The following is a 19,458-nucleotide window of genomic DNA, read 5'->3' as shown; positions in this document are numbered from 1 at the left end:
CGTGCTATTAGGAAACATTATACATTCTGGGAGATATTTGTATTATGTTTGGGGTGGATCATTTTGATTCCGTTGGCCTAAGACTAGCCGTTTTCCACTGTACCTCAATTACTTGTAGTAACTGAGCTCTCTCTATAGTGTATCTGTTGTTGTGAAATGTGAAACAATTGATGTGTCTGCAAACCTACAGCTTCATCCTGTAATTGATGTCAATTGGCAGCACTCTAATGTGTCTTTCTGAGAATAGAGTAGGTATCCAGGGCACTTGGAAAGTCATGTGAAAGCACCATCTACATGAGTCACATGTCACATGAACTGTACTAAGAATGTTAAATAATGGTTTTCTACCTCTGGTGATGTACTATTTGTATATTCCAACGGTAATAGTTCTATACTATTTTCATTGAGTGGACAATAAAAGTCAATTTTTTCAGAAAAATTGTTTTAACCACATCAATAGTCATATTAATTGTGTAATATCAGCACGATCTTCTTTTTAATATTTCCTCCTAGTTTAGAGCCGTGTTAGTCATATATAAGAATATGTTTAATACACAGATCAATGTGTGTCTTTAAATGTGTCACATGATTAAAAAATAGCTCAGATGTGCAGATACCCTCATTCCCTTTAATGCCACCTTTGAACCAATAAGCTGGCAGATAGTATACAGAACCTTTATCAACCAATTTTTTTTTTGTCAGCCACTGCATGTTTTTGTAGAATATCTTCTTTTATGTTAGTAGTTAGAGATGAGCGAGCATACTCGTTATGGGACAATACTCGAGCGAGTATCGTCCTTTTCGAGTACCTGCCTGCTCATCAGAAAAGATTCGGGTGCCAGCAGGCATGAGCGGTGGGTTGCGGGAGTGAGCAGGGGGGAGCAGGGGTTGAGAGAGAGATCTCCCTCCCGCCCGCCGCCGGCACCCGAATCTTTTCTAATGAGCAGGCAGGTACTCAAAAAAGACGATACTCGCTCGAGTATTGTCCCTTAATGAGTGTGCTCGCGCATCTCTATTAGTAGTATCAAAAACAACAATGATTTTGTGGTCAAAATTAGACAAACAAATGTCAACTCAAAATCTGTGGCCTGATCTGTAAAAATATTTCTAAGGCTATATATACACACTGCATTGGGGTAAGTGGTCAGCACGATGGTTCAGTGGTCCGCACAGTTGCGTTATAGAACTTGGGTCTTGAGTTTGAAATTGACTCTAGACAACGTGGAGTTTGCTCTCCTAATGCTAATGTTGGTTTCCTCCCACACTCCCTAAAACACACTGATTGTGCACCATGAACACGATGGGAATTTGGTCTTACCATATTAGTTTATTAAAATCAGTGATATTTGAAAGGTGTCAATGCAAAAAAAAAAAAATCAAAAACAGCAGGATTGGCAACTAAGGCGAATAGATGGATAATTCATCTTAGAGTTTGTATACATCATGTACAACAGCCAAAAATACCTATATAGTTTTTATCCAGGATAAGCAAAGGAAATTCCAGCATCGGGTGAGCTGTAGAACTAAAACAGAGCTTTTATTGACTCCACGGTAATAGTATCCAAACATGAAGCATAGTCAGTTTTTCTTAGCCAATCTGGTAATGACATGTGTTTGGATACTATTATAATGGAGTGAATAAAAGCTACATTTGATTTCTACAACTTACCTGGTGCTTGAATTTCTATTACTTATATTGCATGAACCAAGTTGACTTCACTCCATGAATAGGTGAAGGACTGGTGAGCTGACCATAATTTTTTTTATTTGCCCGAAGAGCATTGCTAGGCTCTTAAAAAAAAAAATCAGGGACACGAGGCCCAAGGCACACTATATGTCCTCTCCGACCCCCCAAAAAAGATTCATATACATATATAGTTATCATAGCATATGATATTGTTTCTCCTATACCAGGACCAAGTATTACCACTGGACAGTCATTAAATATTACATACATACTAACAAAACATACTATAGAAAGACCAATAGGATCACTAGACAAGACCCAAATAATACCCCCGCACTATGACCACCATCATTACTGCTAAATAGCGACTGAATAACACCACCATAATGCTTATCAATAAAATACACCATGCAAAGACTAACATTACCAATTGTACGGATATAAGGCCCAATAATACCATGACAACTACCATTACCACTACTTAGTGACTGAATGATATTGTCATATGGTTACTGAACAAAAAACAGTGTACAAAGAACAATATAACCCCCATACAGTGACCATATGGTGGCCAATACCAGTTTTACATAGGTGCTCTGCAGATTATATTAGTGATTAAAGGGCAGTTGCTCACTTTTCCCATCTTTTCCATCTGGCCTGGGATGCCATGAAAAACTTTTTCAGCCACAACTTGTGTCTGCAGAGTTGGCAACAAAGATATCTTTGGTTCACCACTTTTCGAGCACCCTCCCTACTAGAGATAAGCGAACGTACTCGTTTAGGGTGATTTCGCAATCGAGCATCGCTTTTTCCTAGTAACTGACTACTCGGACGAAAAGATTCGGGGGCGCCGGGGGTGAGCGGGGGGTTGCAGAAGGGAGTGGGGGGGGGGAAGAGAGCTCCCCAATGTTCCCCACTGCTAACCCCCGCTCCATCACGCCACCCCCTACCCCCCGAATCTTTTCGCCCGAGTAGTCAGTTACTCGGAAAAAGTGGTGCTCGAGGACAAAATCGCCCTAAACGAGTACGCTCGCTCATCTCTACTCCCTACTAGAGATGAGCGAACACGTTCGGCCCCGCCCCTTTTTCGCCCGAACACCGAACTTTGCGAACACTTCAGTGTTCGGGCGAAAAAAGTTCGGGGGCCGCAGTGGCAGCGCGGGGGGGTGCGGCGGGGAGTGGGGGGGAGAGGGAGAGAGAGAGGGCTCCCCCCTGTTCCCCGCTACTGCCGCCCGCGCCGCCGCGCATCTCCCCGCCCCCCGGCGGCACCCGGACCTTTACGCGCGAACACTGCAGTGTTCGGCAAAGCCGGTGTCCGGGTGCGGATGTGTCCGTAACGGACATGTTCGCTCATCTCTACTCCCTACCTTTTCCGAACCTACACAAACTGCCCTTCCAGTTGATACCCAGAATTCTGTATCTGCTGCTTTTCATGTCGCCTGCTGTGTAGCATGATGTCCCCAATGACTGTATTTCAGAAATATGATATCATAGAGATAGGTACAAATATATCTTTTTTTTTTTCATCATCACAATTTCACCTTAATGACTTTAGTCATCTAATGACTAAATAAATATCAGTAATAGACCTTTTTAATCATCATTGCTAAGTGGAGAGCAAATGGAAGGAGTAATTCACAATCCTTTCCTGGAGAAATAATCCTGTGATTTCTCTTCACCACTGCTGTCACTCATTCTTACGTAATGGAATGGAATAGTCTATGCCTTTAACATCCCTTTCCTTTAATCTCATTAATGCAGTCTAATAGACTCCTGAAGACGTAGCATTGTGTACTGGATGGTTTAGGGAATGCATTTGCCTCAGTCTTTGACAAACACAAAATGTGTGAGAACTATCTCAGGCTGAAATCTGATGTGATTGGTGAGTGCAAATGTAGTAAATGTGTTATATTAGTATTTATTACACATGGTGCTGTATGGCATGGTTGGTCTTAATGCTACTTATAGAGCACTCTTGACAAGTATTGAATATGTTGATGTCTACGTAAATGTCGAACCACAAGACCATATAGTGCGTACCATGTGATTATACTTTTATGGGTAGAACGTTTAGTTTGTTCTTGTTTATTACTTTGAAGTATACATAACATATAAGTAGTTCATTTCAATATCCTATAGGCAAGTGAACCATGAAACACATATAAGGGCCTTTCTTTCACATTGGATAGTCTCTTTTAGTTATAGAATCACCCTAAATTGTGATTATATGAGTAAGAGGGTTTACTGCTGATATAAAGTGTATTGACTTTCAGCTTAGACTAATCAATATGTTTTAATTGTAGAACATATATTTGTAGCAATTGTTTAGAAATGTCGAATGTTTCCCACTAGTGTCTATCAGGTGATCACCTAAGCTCAGTCGATTCCGTCAGAGCAGGTAGAAAAGTCAAAGGGAATCCTATTAATTTTTTTTTTTCCATCGCACTCTTCAAACGTCACACAACATGAATGGCATTTGCGTCCATTGAAAAAAACATTAGTGTCATAGATAGGCTAGAATAGAGTAGACTTCATTCTAGATAGTATGCTACGATGTTCTCAGTTATACGATTATTGGACGTGGGCTCCAGGAAAAGAGCAGATTATCTACTAGGCATGATCTGATTTATCTCAAATCTGGTGGGGTACGTGCATTCAGTCAGCTTCAAGCCATAGAAGATCTTCCAGAAATGGGCCAAATGGGCCGAATGTGTAGGATTGGTTTGGAGGAAGTTAGACGTTTCATCAGTTGATGTTGATGTATGAGTATATATATCTATATATTTTTTTTGTTAATTATGTTAATTATTTTTTTATGAACACGGATGTATATTTTTGGATTAAATCTATTTTTTGGGCTAGAACTAGAAGCCAACCATAGTAGATAATAGAATAGCGATAATTTCAGAAAGCAGAACCTAAACACTACGGAAAAAGTAGCCTTTTCAATATGAAGAGCTAAATCAACAGATGAGTAAATCAGTGTCTTTATGGTAGTCTTTTTATTTAACTATCGCCCACACCATGTGCTATTACGAGGCTGGCATTATGAGTCAGTTAATAGGCTGATTTATAGAAAAATAACACATTGTATAAAGCCTAATGCTACTTTATTATACTAATATGTTATAGTATATTGTACTTTTTTTTGCTTTGTTCTTTCAAGGTCTTCTTGTTGATACCCATTAATTATGTGGTTGAAATTATGTTCCAGTGGTCTTAGTGGTGAACTTAGGGATGGAAGTCGATGTATTATGAATATTGTAGTGCATCCTATGGACTCGGTTGAAAGCTCAGTGTTTCAGTACCTTGGAGAAGACTTACAAAACCTGTACAAATAACAAATATACGACGTTCGTCCGTGATATTCAAGTCTTTTTTCAAGCTAAATTGGAAAATAGTAGACGAAACCACATTGTCCGCAGTTCAGCTTTTCCTTTGTACAAGTTTTTGTAGCTCCTCAAAAGTACAAGGAAAAAAATATGAAATACAGTATTTGTCAATTATTATTTTCATAGGCGCCTTCTGTAAATGGGAAGCAGCGTCTGCGGTAATATATGTTATATTTAACAGCTCTCAACACATTCACACTCCTTTTCTTTTTTGCAATCATAATTTCAACCATATGTTCTGCTGACATGGAACACTAATGGAGAGTAATTGTACTTAATGGATTTAGTCATTTATACAAAGAAGCGCAAAATCAGTTAAAGCAGATCTTTTGTCCAAATGTAAAAGTTGTAAATGTCAGGATGTGGACAGTTAACTTCAGTCCTGACTTATTATTTGTGAAGTAATTAGCCCACCAGCTAATAGCTGCTACAATGAATAACATCTGTCATTATGGTAAGATGACGGACACGACTTTGCTCTACCGCTTCCCCCTTTTGTAAATGGCGTAAACAATGCTGAGACCTTCCTCCTAGACTGGGTCAACCTCTAATTCTAATCAGCAGCTTCAAGTGTAAGGAAGTGGAGCAGGGAGACAAACTCGTGACATTTATTACAGGTAGCAGGAAGATGGGGACCTAGGCGCCGTTAACATTATAATATATAGCGCTGATAAGGAGTGTAACGAGCGGCAATCCTAGTGATCACTCAACTCATCTACTGGGCCTTCACACAGGGCCTTCAGATTTATACTCTGTGAGGCCTTAGTCAGACGGGCGTTTTTTCGCGTGATTTGCGCATGCGCATGCGCCCAGCGGTTTTATAAAACCATTGCTTTGCAATGGTATCGGACACATGAGCGCTTTTTATGCGCTCGTCCGATAAATTATAGAACAGAAATCACAGATCGCACCTATCTGCGATCTGCGATTCCTGTTCTCTTCTCTATATGCGCTCAATGGGGCCGGCGGCAACAGCGCCGACCCCATTGAGAACATATAGTAGACAAATCATTCTTCTCTGCCACAGCTGTAACAGCTGTGGCAGAGAAGAACGATGTTTGCCCATTGAATTCAATGGAGCCGGCAATACAGCCGGCTCCATTGAAAGCAATGGGCTGCCAGACAGCGCTGGATGAATTGTCGGGAAGGGCTTAAATATATAAGCCCTTCCCTGCAATTCATCCAGAAATGTGTAAAAATAAAAAATATATATATACTCACCCAGTCCCGGCAGACGGAGTTCAGCGCGGCCGGCGGCAGTTCTCTGAACTGCTCTCTATAGTGTTCAGCAGCCGGGGATTTAAAATCCCCGCCTGCTGAATGAGCTGCCTCTGATTGGTCACAGCCTCACCAATCAGAGGCAGCTCTCACTCACACCCATTCATGAATTCATGAATGGGTGTGAGTGAGAGCTGCCTCTGATTGGCTCAGCGCAGGGACCAATCAGGGGCAGCTCTCACTCACACCCAAATTTGCGGCAAATCGCGGCAAAAACGCCCGTGTGACTAAGGCCTTAGCTTCAATGTTGTCTGCAGTACATTCCTCATTCACGCGGGAAGATCTACACTGACAACGATACATTGTTGCTCGCATGAAAGATGCGATCATCCAACGAACGAGTATTTACTCATTTATCAAGTGATTGGTGGTACCTTCACAGAGCCCAATGTTCGGGCAAAAGAATGTTCCTAGAAATGTTCTTGCCTGATGATCAGACTATGTAGAAAAACGCTTACGGTAATGAGGATCTGCAGAATTTTAGGTAATTTTTTTCAATATATTTTCTATTCAACAGTAAAGCTTGACCTAAAAAAAAATAAGATCTGAAATTCGAGATTTGGTAAAAGTTTTCAATTGATCTCAAAGGACTTTTTAAATTTCGTTCAAAAGTTTTACAAGTTGGGCCATGTTATATGCTGGTTTCCATAATGTTCATATGTCCTAATAGAATATATGAACAGGAGATGCCATCTTGGTAACAACCCTCTTGGCAATCTTTATGGCAATATGCACACACATCAGTAGTACACACACTGTACATATTTATATTAACACACATACACAGCTGTGCTGTATGCAGACCCCCAGAGCTCTGACACATGGATGAACACATACATGGAGAGTCCACATATATACACACAGTACATATCAACACACAACTCTGCTGTACTCATGCAGTACACATATACATCTTTGTGGAAGACTCAGGACCATCTTTATCCTTGGCCTTCCACATCATGGTCTTATTCTTCCCAGATTAGGAGGACCTGATTGGTGGCAGGTCAGCCTATATAACAGGTCAATATCCCATCACAATAGAGAGAACTGGGCAACCGCTGAATGCTTTATTTGCATTCTGACAATTATTATGGTGGCGGTCAGGGGGGTCTTGCACTGCTAGACACTCCTGTCTTTGGACTATAAGATGCTAGGACTTTTTAGCAAGATTTTTTCCTGCTAAAAAATAGGTTTTATAGTCTAAAAATATGGTAGTGTTATGAGGAAAGATTCAGAATAACCTGTATTTTAATTATTTATATATTTGCACATTCTGAGCTGAACAGTCCAATGGGCGGTCCTATCCGTGATTGGCAGCTATATGTGTATGAGTGTACATTCAGGGGTAGGTGTCAATCACTGATAGCTCCGCCCATTGGACTGTTCAGCTCAGAATGTGCACAGATATAAATGAATAAAACACAAGTTATACTGAATCTTTCCCCATAAGGGCTGAAACAGATTGACATATGCACAAATACACTTGCCACAATGAAGCGTATTTGTACATGAACAAGATTTGGAGAGGGCAATAATCAGGCAGTTACACTCGTTTGTATACAGTACTGCAATTTTTGTGCTCGCAAGTCCAGTTCACATGCGTGCGTCATACTACCTTTCCGTGGAATAGAACGGCTAGTTAAAACCTAATAAGGGCCAGCTGTCTTCTTTTCCCTGTGTTGTCTACCGGTCTCACCCTTCCCCTTGCTTTTTTTAACCTGCCACAGACTTCTATGGCAGCTTTCTGTATAATATGCAGAAAGATAAGACAGGTCCTATCCTTTCTTGTGAGCAGGAATTATATGCAAGAAACACGGTTGAAAGAATGAACACATGGAAATCAATGGGTTCTAATTGTCACGTTTTACTAGCGTGATTTTTATGTATGCAAAAATATGTGCAAACACATTCATCTGTTAAGGGACTTATTCAGACGATCATATATTGGTCAGGTTTTCACACCCGACCGATATATGCTGCCCCTCTCTGCTAGAGTAGGAGGCAGGATGGACTGGGAACTAATGCATTGAGCTCCCTCCTCCTCTCCGCCCCTCGCCATTGTTTACTATGGGAGGGGTACAACAGGGCGGAACGTAGCCCCTGTGGTTCAATCACAGCCATTCATCAAGCACTGGCTGTGATTGGCTAAGCGCCAGGCAATCACAGCCAGCACTTCTAGGAGGCGGGGATTTTTCTATCCCCGGCCAGAAGATGAAGAAGAGAGACAGTGACGGGACCCAGGGAGAAGCTGCTGTGGCGTAGAGCAGTTCTAAGGTGATGTATGTGTTTTTTAAATTTTTTTCTGCAGCTAGGGCTTATTTTAGGGCTTTCACAGTAGGATTTCCTACTGTCAAAGTTGCATCGCATCGCATGAAAATCGTGTTTTCGTGTGATGTTATGCAACAGAGAGGAAGGCTCAATAGGGAAACATGGACTACAAAATCTCACGAGTCGAGTGCATATCGCCGGACCTGCAAGGTTTTTGTGTTGGGTTGTTGCATGCTACAAAACATCGCATATGTGAAGGAACCCATAGGAAAGCATGGGCTTCACATACATGCGATATGTAGCATTGTAGCAACGCAACAAATTTGCGCGACTTTGTTGCCCGTGTGAAGAAGGCCTAAATGTCAGAACATTGGGATTTCTTAACTATTTAGTCTTGGATTTAAGGAAAGGAACTTTGAAATCCCACAAAATCCGGAGAAAGCAGCTTGTGATTACGTGACTCGTTAGTAACGCAAATCAAACTTAGCTTGATTTGGGTATATTTAGGTAAACTTGTGAAGCCCAGAAAGGATTTTATTGAGTTATATTATTAAAATTCAAGTTTTAAAAAATCAACTCAGTGAAAGCTGTTTGAACTATATTTGATTCTTCCGCCGCGGTGGATGTATAAGAACAAGGTTTCACCACCCGTAAGTTTGTGGCAAACTTCGTCTGACATTGTTAAGTGGCTTCTGTACTTAAAACATAGTACCGTACATTAGATTGATGATGAATATATCTCTATTTAAATCTCCCCTCCTTTTCATGATCTGTTATTTGCTGTAGTTATGGGAATGTCTCGCTTGCTCTGAGGTTACCATGGTGGCATAAATAAATATATGACTTTATGTCATGTGCCCGCTACAAAGATAACAGTGGGTGTTGCATCACAGGAAGTTGGGCCACAGATGTCAGTCGGACATTGCTGAAGCAGATCAGTAGGAGAAAAAACATTTAAGGTGGTTGTATCACAAGATAGAGAATAACTTGCTGATCGGTGGAAGACTCACTGCTGAGACTCCCACCAATCTTGAGAATGAGGGTCCCATGTCTCCATCTGCTTATCACTGTGGGGTCGCTTCTCGCTCACTCCTCCCCCCACAGTGATGCCAGAATGAATAAAGCACTAGCCTAGCATGCGCATTCCGTGCTCCGTTCATTTCAATGGGGCTGACGGAAATACCTGCCGCTTGGCTATCTCCACAGTCCCATTGAAAGTGAATGGAGCATCAGCGTTCTTGCGCGACTAATGCTCCATTCACTCTCCTCCTTACTTCAGTGGGTGCAGCAAGTCCACAGTGAGGACAAGGGACATGTTACCCCATTCTCAGGATTGGTGGGGGGTCTCAGTAGTGAGACCCCCACTGATCAGCAAGTTATCCTATTTCCAGTGAATAGAGGATAACCTGTCATTTTGCTACAACCCCTTTAATATAAGATCTATTGTTTTTAAAACATATAAAGCTTCTTAAAAGGCCACTCCAGTAATTGTTTTTCCTTTTGTTATGTAGTTAGCCTCCCAGTGTATATAAATTGGCTAGTATTATCTTGGTTTGCTATGCCTGCCTATCTGAAACTCCTGAAATCCTTTTCCTCGGGTGGGTCATACGATCTCATGAGGTTTTCTTGGATTTAAACTCTCTCAAATTAATCAGTTTTCCAGTCAGCCTAATCCCTGTGATGGAACCTACCACACAAGCTCTCCAGAGGGGGACACAGACACTCCTATCACAGTTACGGATGATGATCATACAGCTCCTGTCACACAGTTATAATAGAGGAGATCACAGCTCATCCTCCTGACTGTATACTTATGGTCTGTAACTTATTCAGTTGAATATAGAATACAGATGTTAAGGGCAGTATTGCAGAGATGGCATAGGCTGTAGCTACGCATGTGGTGTTGTGCTGATGCATCATGGGAGTGTTAGCAGAGCATACAAAAAGTGAGCAAGGAAAAATCTCAGAATCAATATTTTGCCTGATAAGCATCAGATAGGAGGCTGCATCTCATGGAAGTGACTGCAATATACATAGGAGACATCCAGAGGGGGGTGGGGGGCAGGGATGGAAAATCATATTTTCGCCGAAGAGAACCTGTAAAACAACCTGTTTATGTGAAGGTTTTCTCCATCACAAACCCACCAGCAGATTTTGCTGCAAAATTCATGGTGAGTATGAAGCATAATCTGAATGTGTTACATGCAGATTTCGTTTCACCCTATGCATTATATTGCATTTTCTTGTGCATGCATTTCCATGTGCACGGAAAAAGACACAGCATGCTCTGTGGTCCCCATAGAAGTCTATGGGGGATGTGCAAATACGCACACAATATGCAACGGGATGTGCAATATGCTGTGCAATCCAATGAAAAAAAGATCACCTCTGGAACCTATTAGGCTAAATAGCCATTTAATAGCCATTTAAATCGGGGTGTGGTTGTGTCCCTTTTGCAAAAAGCCATGCCCTGCAAGCTCATCAAGTACAGTAAAAGACGATGCTATGTGCGCAAAAAAGTCTCGATTGTAGCACTGAGGTGAGCACCAAAATGCATACGCCCGTTTGAAAGAGCCCTTAGACACATTCAATAGGGCAAATCCATTTCTGGCCACCCGTCATGGTTTCCGCATATAAATCGCCTCTATAATTGACATGTCTTTGGAATCTACGTAAAAACACGCCGTGTGAATGAGGCCTTAAAAGTTACAAAAATCTTCACAGTTAATGGACCGCGTAAGCAAAGATTATGTATGCAAGACGGTCAACGACTGTACTCCATCCGCATCCCTGTGTAAACAGCCACTGCGGTTCCCAAGAACTCAGCTTGGCGACCAAATGTAAATGCGAAAGTTAAAGTACTGAATCAAATGACAGCTATTTCTTGATCCCAGAAAAGCCTTCCATTGTCACAATGCTAGAAAGTCACGTTGGAGCGCACGTTGCTGCAGATACGTCACTCACATATCGGTGGAAGCACGTCTCGCTTCTTTTTGTCCAGGTGTATTGAAAGAGCTCAGTCATCATTGCTCAAACAGCAGCAGCAGCTTATATAAACACTAGGTAATGCTGCTGGAGATTACATGCAGAATGCTGGATCTGATGAGCTCAAATATAAGATAGGCTGTGCAGTATAATATTTGGGATTAGAATCCTAATCTCTTTAGGGAAAGTGTGCAGTATCAGCAGAACAGACCTACAGCTTGATACAGAAAACTCTGAACAAGTCGTTTCTATCGAACATTGAAACAAGTTTCATTTTGCATTCCACCTTAAATCTTAATAGGAAGATGTAAGGTTAAAAAAAATATATTTATATATATATTCGTCAGTGTAAATGGTAATTGCTGCAATTTTCTACTATATTTGCTTATGACTTAATTATGCAGCTGGGATAGTTGCTTGATCACCAGATAATTAACTAAGCCATCAATATATGTTATAATGGCTTAACAGGAAAAGATTCTCTTGCCTTACATTATGAAGTTCACTGTGCTGCAGTCATATTGACAAAAAATGTTCTAAATTTCCTTCAGGAAGCATTGTGAGGATTATGCTTAGTCAGGCGTGATGTGTTCTTCCCTCTGCTACCTGTTTCCCTTGAGTGGTGGATTGCTCTTTATTCTGCTTTTGGCATGAAAGATTAACATGCAATGGAGGCTCCTGTACAATCCGACCATTTCCCTCCTGGCAGTACATGTGGGCTTGTTCTTTCCTGCCTAGAGATAGAGACTAAGTATGGTCAGAAAGAATTACTACTTTTCTTTGATGGGCAAAATAGGGGAAAAAAAAAAATGTTCATTTACTTTAGAATTGTGGCATTTATAGAAGGATGGGACACAAAGTATCTTGGCATGTAACCCCCCCCCCCCCCTAAAAAAAAAATAAAAAAAAAAATATATATATATATGCCCTTAAGCCTGGATACAGTTCTAACTCTCTAGATGACCAAAACTGAACATAGACGTGAAACAGCTGTTTGGACGACAACTAACTCCCACAACTCCATCTCATACATGCTTGTTTAAGTCAGCCATGTCATTTCTATAGTGAGAACAGGATAAGCTTGATGAAGCAGAATAATATGGTTCTATCAGGAACAGACAGCACTAAGCTTCTATATACGGCCACAGCTCCTGTATATATAACATTCACTGCTATATTGATGCTGCCAATAGTTTTTTTGCTGGATCTTCACAATCTAATTCAATGTTCTGTTTGTTTGTTTCTTTCTTTTTGTGACAAACACATTGTAGCAGTTCATTAGAAAAACAAAACAATTGTACCAGCAGAAGTAAAAGGGGCTATCTTATGAAGACAACCCTTTAGGAGTAGAAGCTGACAGCTATTATCACAGGATGTACTAAAGAGGGTTTTAAAAACTGGATATAAGGCACAGCCTGGAATATATACGAGCACAACAATAGAATTATTGCTTAGCTTCTCTGTTTATTTTAAAACCAGCATGTTTACATGTTTCGAGGCTAAAAGAGCCTCTTCCTCAGTATTTGCTTGGGGCACATGTCAGGGGCTCTAATAGGATTACTGATGTGTTGCTCTTAGAGAAGTTGTAGTAACTTGTTATCACAGGGGAATCGATAGGTCAGATCTGGCTCATAGTGGGGGTCCTTTTTATTTCTCTTGGGAAAGAGAAGCTTGATACATTCGGAATGGGAAGATGTGATCTACCAATCAGGACCCCACTGTATGAGCTAGAGCCTCTAACAAGACGTGATGTGTCTCAGTGAAGAGTCCACAAACTTTGACCATTTATGTATTACACAGACAATTATTCATCTGAATGGCCACCATGAAATACTACATGTAGCAAGCGGTGCGGGGGAAATTAGCATCTTCTAGTTAAATCAGCTGATTCTCTGTAATCTTGGGAACTGGACATGTGGTATTTAGTAATGAATGCCCTCCAGTGGCAGGGGGGTGTATGGAGTGGGCCTAGGAGACATGCCATTCCATACCTGGCTGGTGACAGTTTTGTTAAACAACTGACATTCACCGACAGGGATCAGAGGTAGCTCTCATTGTAACCGTGTAACTGCAGCATATAAACTGGTAAACAGAGGGTAAGACCCCCTTCTCCCTACATCGCCCCATCCCCCTCTGTTGCCCTATTGCCCCTCATCTGCACGATGCAATAATGGGGTGCCAAAAGTTGCCATGGCAGCCTAGACTCTATTGAATATCCAAGGCTTGCCATGAAATCAAGCCAATTAAGCCCAGCATGTAGCAAGGCTTAAAGAGAACCTGTTCGCATGTTTGAGACCCATTAATTATATTGTAGTGCTCAAAGGGGAGAAAAAGGGGGTTCCAGGAGCTGTGTCTCATATTCACTAGATCCCCCTTTCTAGCACTGTGCCCCCCAAAAATCAGCACTTGTAAACACTATGACTTTTTTTAGAAAGCTGAGTGCACATGCTCTTTCATTGATCTCTATACTGTGCACACATGCTGATTTCTCAGGGGCACAGTGCTGGAACAGGGGACCTGGTGAGTATGAGACACCGCTCCACAGACCTATTCCTTCACCATGAAAACCCATACCGGTAATATAGTTTATGGGGCTCAAATGTGCTTACAGATACCCTTTAATAAGCTTGAGTTAATAGTACAGTAAACAGCAGTATAAAGCATTGCAGTATATTGTACCAGCGATCATACAATCACAGGTTCAAGTCCCACGTGGAGGCTAAAAGATGGAAAAATAGGTTTTTTTAAATGTTAAAAAATAACTTATATGTATTATTATATATTTAAAAACATTCTCAGAATGAAAAAAATAACATAGTTTGCTTTGCTCTATCCTTAAAAGTATGAACTATTAAAAGTTAACATTTTTTTGATCCTGACAATGAACACAATGCCAGAATTGCATTTTCTGGGTCATACCACCTCTCAAAAAGTATTGGATAAAAAGTGATCAAAAATGACATGTACCCCCTAATGGCAATAACAGAAGCTATGGTTTGCCCCCCCAAAACAGTCCCTCATACAGTCCCATTAATTGAAAAATAAACAAGTTATGGGGCTCAGAATATGGCAACAGAAAGCAAATTAAAAAAAAAGTTTTGTTTATCTTTAGAAGTAATTAAATACAAACAAACTATACTCAGTGACAGAAAAAAAATAAAGCACCAAAATGGAAATATCGTATTGTTGCAAGACTCAGCCATTAGGTCTAAGACAAATATGTAAATGATTACAGCTGTGGTATTGTTAGACTCTGGGTCCCACCATAAAAGTGCTTCCCCTATTGCTCTTTAAAAAGGCTCTCAGAAGCTACCTTTGTGTAGTGTGTATGTTGTTGAGAGATCATTGACTGCTCGACATGCCTCCACGATGCATATGAAGACATTTTGCCCAGTTAACAGACTTGTAGAGGAAGCACATCATTGTAATGAGGACTGCAGGATGGTCATGTCAACAAATTGCCTGCCATCTGGGCCATTCTGGCCAAGCTGTTAGAAGTTGTTGGGAGCGGTGGTTACGTAAGGGCACACACACATGGCGAACAAACTCCACAAGTCCCAGACTGACCAACAGTAGAGAGGATCATTTCATCTCCCAACAAACATAAGCAAATTCAACAGTTCATTGTCCATCATCCAGATGCAGGTGGCACCTTTTTCTTTTTAGCAATGGCCCCAGGTTCTGTTCAAGGGCCAGTAACGGTCGTCTTCAAGGACTATGGGCCTCGAGATGTGTTCTTCAATCATACATTTGCTGTAGAGCTGTCCCCACTGCTGGTGTGATGATCTAGGAAGCTTTCGCATATGATAGTCAGTCATGCCTAGCAGCGTGAATGGAGTGATGTTTTAAGACAGATTGATCAATTGAGACTTTTTAAAGAGTCTCAGAATTTTTTAGCAAAACTACTCCACTAGTTACGTGGTGTAAAAATTGTAGAAGCATTAAGGGTGCCTTCACACATTGCGCATTAGTTGCAGGCTGTCTGCAATGGAAAACCACATATGCCACCAAATATGCTGCAAATCCACATCTAAATCATCCATCTAGATTTTGACGCAGATTTGCCACTGCTTTCAAACCTTGTTTTTCAACAGTTGAAATCCACAGTCAGAATCTGCAGCATAAACAGGCATTTTAGATTTAGAATCCGAGACATAATTGTGCTGTGGATTCTGTCTGGAAATGTTCCACTCCATGTGGTCTAGACTTTTTACATCTCGGCCTCATCGCTTGTACTACAAATACTTTAGAATTTTCACATCAAAATCCATGGCAGGAATTTCCAGGCATTTACATACTGAATGAAGGCACCCTTAAAGTTGCAACCAATTTATGAACATTGCCAGAGAGGTATTGGGAGTAGTAGAAAAGTAGCATCAAAAATTCCTCTTAGGCCTCATTCAGACGAGCGTGTTTATGTACGTACATTCGTGCGCACAAAACTGCGCGTCTATGAAAACTATTGGTTGCCTATGGTGTGTTCACATGTCCGTGTTTTACAGGCATGCAAACGCAAGCACCTGCAAAAGACAGGACATGTGTGCACCATAGGTCCATGCTGCGCGTAAATATTCTCCATGGGGTATCCCCTCATTACTGAACACTGTGACTGCACTGTAACAGTGTTCAGTGAAAAGGGGACTCCCCGTGGGGAGTAAAGGAACGCCTGCCACAGCTGTGGCAGAGGACCGCAATGGTTTGCCAGTGCTTTTAATGGGGCCGCCGCTGCTGCTGTCTGCCCCATTGAAAGCAATGGGCTGCCGGCAACCCCCTGCAGTGATTTTCAGGGAAGAGCTTTAAATATAAGTCCTTCCCTGAAAATCATTTCTAGCTGTAGTGAAAAATAAAGAAATAGATATTCTCATCATTCCGCTGTTACTGGGGCTCAGGCAAGTCTAGCTGCTTGCTCTCCAGCACTGTAATGAAGTTCTTTCAGCAGGCGGTGATTTAAAATCCCCGCCTGCTGAAAGGGCTGCGTCTGATTGGCTGAGCACTCAGCCAATCACAGGCAGCGCTCGGTCATTCATTGAATACAATTTTTTATAATTTTTATATTTTAAGCCCATCCCCAAAAATCACTGCAGGGGCCTCCGGCAGCAGCGGCGGCCCCATTGATGGCAATAGGCACGCGGCTTCAATCAGGCGTGCTTTGTGCACACACGCACGTGCAAAACAAGGCTCTTGTGAACGATGCCTTATCTTGTTATTTGTATAGCGCCAACTTATTCCGCAGTGTAAGTTTTTAAGTAATTTATTTATTACCCCACCACCATCATTAGGTTGGGTTACTCATTTTACCGACCTTGGAAGGATGGAAAATTGAGTCGGCTAGCTAAACCATGTGAGGATAGAACTTGCAACCTTCAGGTCATGAGCGAGAGCTTAGGGCTGCATTTCTCCTGCCTTAGCACTCTGCACCACACGAGGTTCTTATGATAAATCCTCCCCCACCCCCCCCACCCCCATAGTATTTAGGCATAAACCCTTCTTGAAGGAAAGAATTTTAAAAAAAATCGGACTTGACTGCAGCAAAGCTTTGATAACTCCACCTAGAAATTGTGCAACCCAAACAATTCTTCTAATTGTGGACAACTGTGAAACACATTGGAGACGATGCTTTGGTTGGGTGTAAGGACAGTCTTAAGTGAACTGATGACAATGTGGTTTAGAAAAAGTGAAAAATCTTGCAATCCTACACGATTAGACATGCATTGTGAAGGAAATGTTAGAGACTGTGACACTCATTAACACTGCAAAGGAAACTTGGTACAGAGAGTGTTAGTTACAGTAATTTAAGATGTTTCGAGGAAAGCAATAGTTTCTTTTCACCTTGTGTATACAATTAATAACAGGAGTTTTCAGTTACACATCCCTCCAATTGTCCTGCTTTGACACAAAGGATAAATGGCTCTCAGGCAAGAACACAATCGCTATGTTCAAGTATCCTTGTACAAGTACAATTCAGGAACAAAATATAGTAAGCTGTTGTGAAGCCGGATTGTATAATACTTCATTACGTTCCTCATATTCATATAATCCCTCTTGATTATAAACAACAAGCTGGATAAGTACCCTGGAGTTGAATTGGGCATGGATTGTGTTAGGTGTAACACTCTTTGTTTAAACCCTTTTACTTATTTCGATTACTGTTATTACAACAAAGAAGTAAATGATAATGTAAGGCATTTAATGATATAAACACCAGCGCAAAAAGCAGCGTATTAACATAAAAACGACAAACCAAGTTGTATTAAAATGTTTATTCTAACTGCGGAGGGATTAGAGAACTGTTTGTGCTGGGTCTTAGAGCATGCAAATATTGGATATTGCTATTAAATTATGTATTTGAGGAGAAGCTTAAATCTAAGATCTGTTTTTCTACTTATGTATTCGGAATGCTACATTTTGCTTCTTTTTTAATCATTTAAATCTGATGCTTTAGTCATTGACCAAGGATAGAAAGGCTAAATAAAAATGTGCCCTGTCAGCTGAGCTGTCTCTTCTCTATTTTTCAGCACAAATTGAAGTGATACCATGCAAAATTTGTGGAGATAAATCTTCAGGAATCCACTATGGTGTCATCACTTGTGAAGGTTGCAAGGTAAGAGAAAGACAACATGTGAATGAAGAATGCCGTATATAGTCCTCATACATGAAATCAGATATGACCATGACCCCCGTATAATATATATATGTATATGTCTGCATGCAAATCAAATTATCAAATTAATTAACTTATTAATTTTACATATATACACACATATATATATATATATATATATATATATATATATATATAAATAAAAGATAGCTAAGTGGATTTGTATGCAGTTCTATGTAAAACCACAGATGTGTGTGTGTAATATACACTCAAAAAGAGTCAAGCACCCAGACGTTGTCAGAATCAAATGACACTTTCTCTGTGTGATTTTAATGTTGATAAGCAAGTGATATCAGAGCAAAAGGATACTTTATTGCAAAAAGTACCCTGTTGTACCGCCTCTAGCTTGAATACAAGTTGTGATACGGGCGGGCATGGAGGCTCTAGTACCCTGTTGTACCACCTCTAGCTTGAATACAAGTTGTGATACAGGCGGGCATGGAGGCTCTAGTACCCTGTTGTACCGCCTCTAGCTTGAATACAAGTTGTGATACGGGCGGGCATGGAGGCTCTAGTACCCTGTTGTACCACCTCTAGCTTGAATACAAGTTGTGATACAGGCGGGCATGGAGGCTCTAGTACCCTGTTGTACCGCCTCTAGCTTGGATACAAGATGTGATATGGGCAGGCATGGAGGCTCTAGTGCCCTATTGGGCCGCCTCTAGCTTGGATACATGATGTGATACAGGTGGGCATGGAGGCTGTAGTACCCTGTTGTACTGCCTCTAGCTTAGATACAAGATGTGATACGGTCAGGAATGGAAGGCTCTAGTACCCTGTTGTACTGCCTCTAGCTTGGATACAAGATGTGATACGGGTGGGCATGGAGGCTCTAGTACCCTGTTGTACCACCTCCAGCTTGGATACAAGATGTGATATGGGCAGGCATGGAGGCTCTAGTACCTTGTTGGGCCACTTCTAGCTTGGATACAAGATGTGATATGGGCAGGCATGGAGGCTCTAGTACCCTGTTGTATCGCCTCTAGCTTGGATACATGATGTGATACAGGTGGGCATGGAGGCTCTAGTACCCTTTTGTACCGCCTCTAGCTTGGATACTAGATGTGATATGGGCAGGTATGGAGGCTCTAGTACCCTGTTGTACCGCCTCTTGCTTGGATACAAGATGTGATATGGGCGGACATGAAGGCTTTAGTACCCTGTTGGGCCACCTCTAGCTTGAATAC

General features: G+C 41.3%; 1 protein-coding gene across 1 annotated transcript in view; it reads left to right on the top strand.

Annotated features, from left to right (window-relative positions):
• RORB (RAR related orphan receptor B) overlaps positions 1-19,458 on the top strand; it is a 195,643-nt gene that overhangs the window by 124,296 nt on the left and 51,889 nt on the right. Inside the window, exon 2 of the mRNA XM_066602002.1 lies at positions 18,126-18,211. Within this exon, the coding sequence (XP_066458099.1) occupies positions 18,126-18,211 (86 nt within the window). The remainder of the gene's footprint in view (positions 1-18,125; positions 18,212-19,458) is intronic.

Source organism: Eleutherodactylus coqui, chromosome 5, assembly GCF_035609145.1.
Source record: "Eleutherodactylus coqui strain aEleCoq1 chromosome 5, aEleCoq1.hap1, whole genome shotgun sequence".
NCBI classification, from domain to species: Eukaryota; Metazoa; Chordata; class Amphibia; order Anura; family Eleutherodactylidae; genus Eleutherodactylus; species Eleutherodactylus coqui.
The sequence above is the reverse complement of the archived record's forward strand: the minus strand, read 5'-3'. Positions and strand labels throughout refer to the sequence as shown.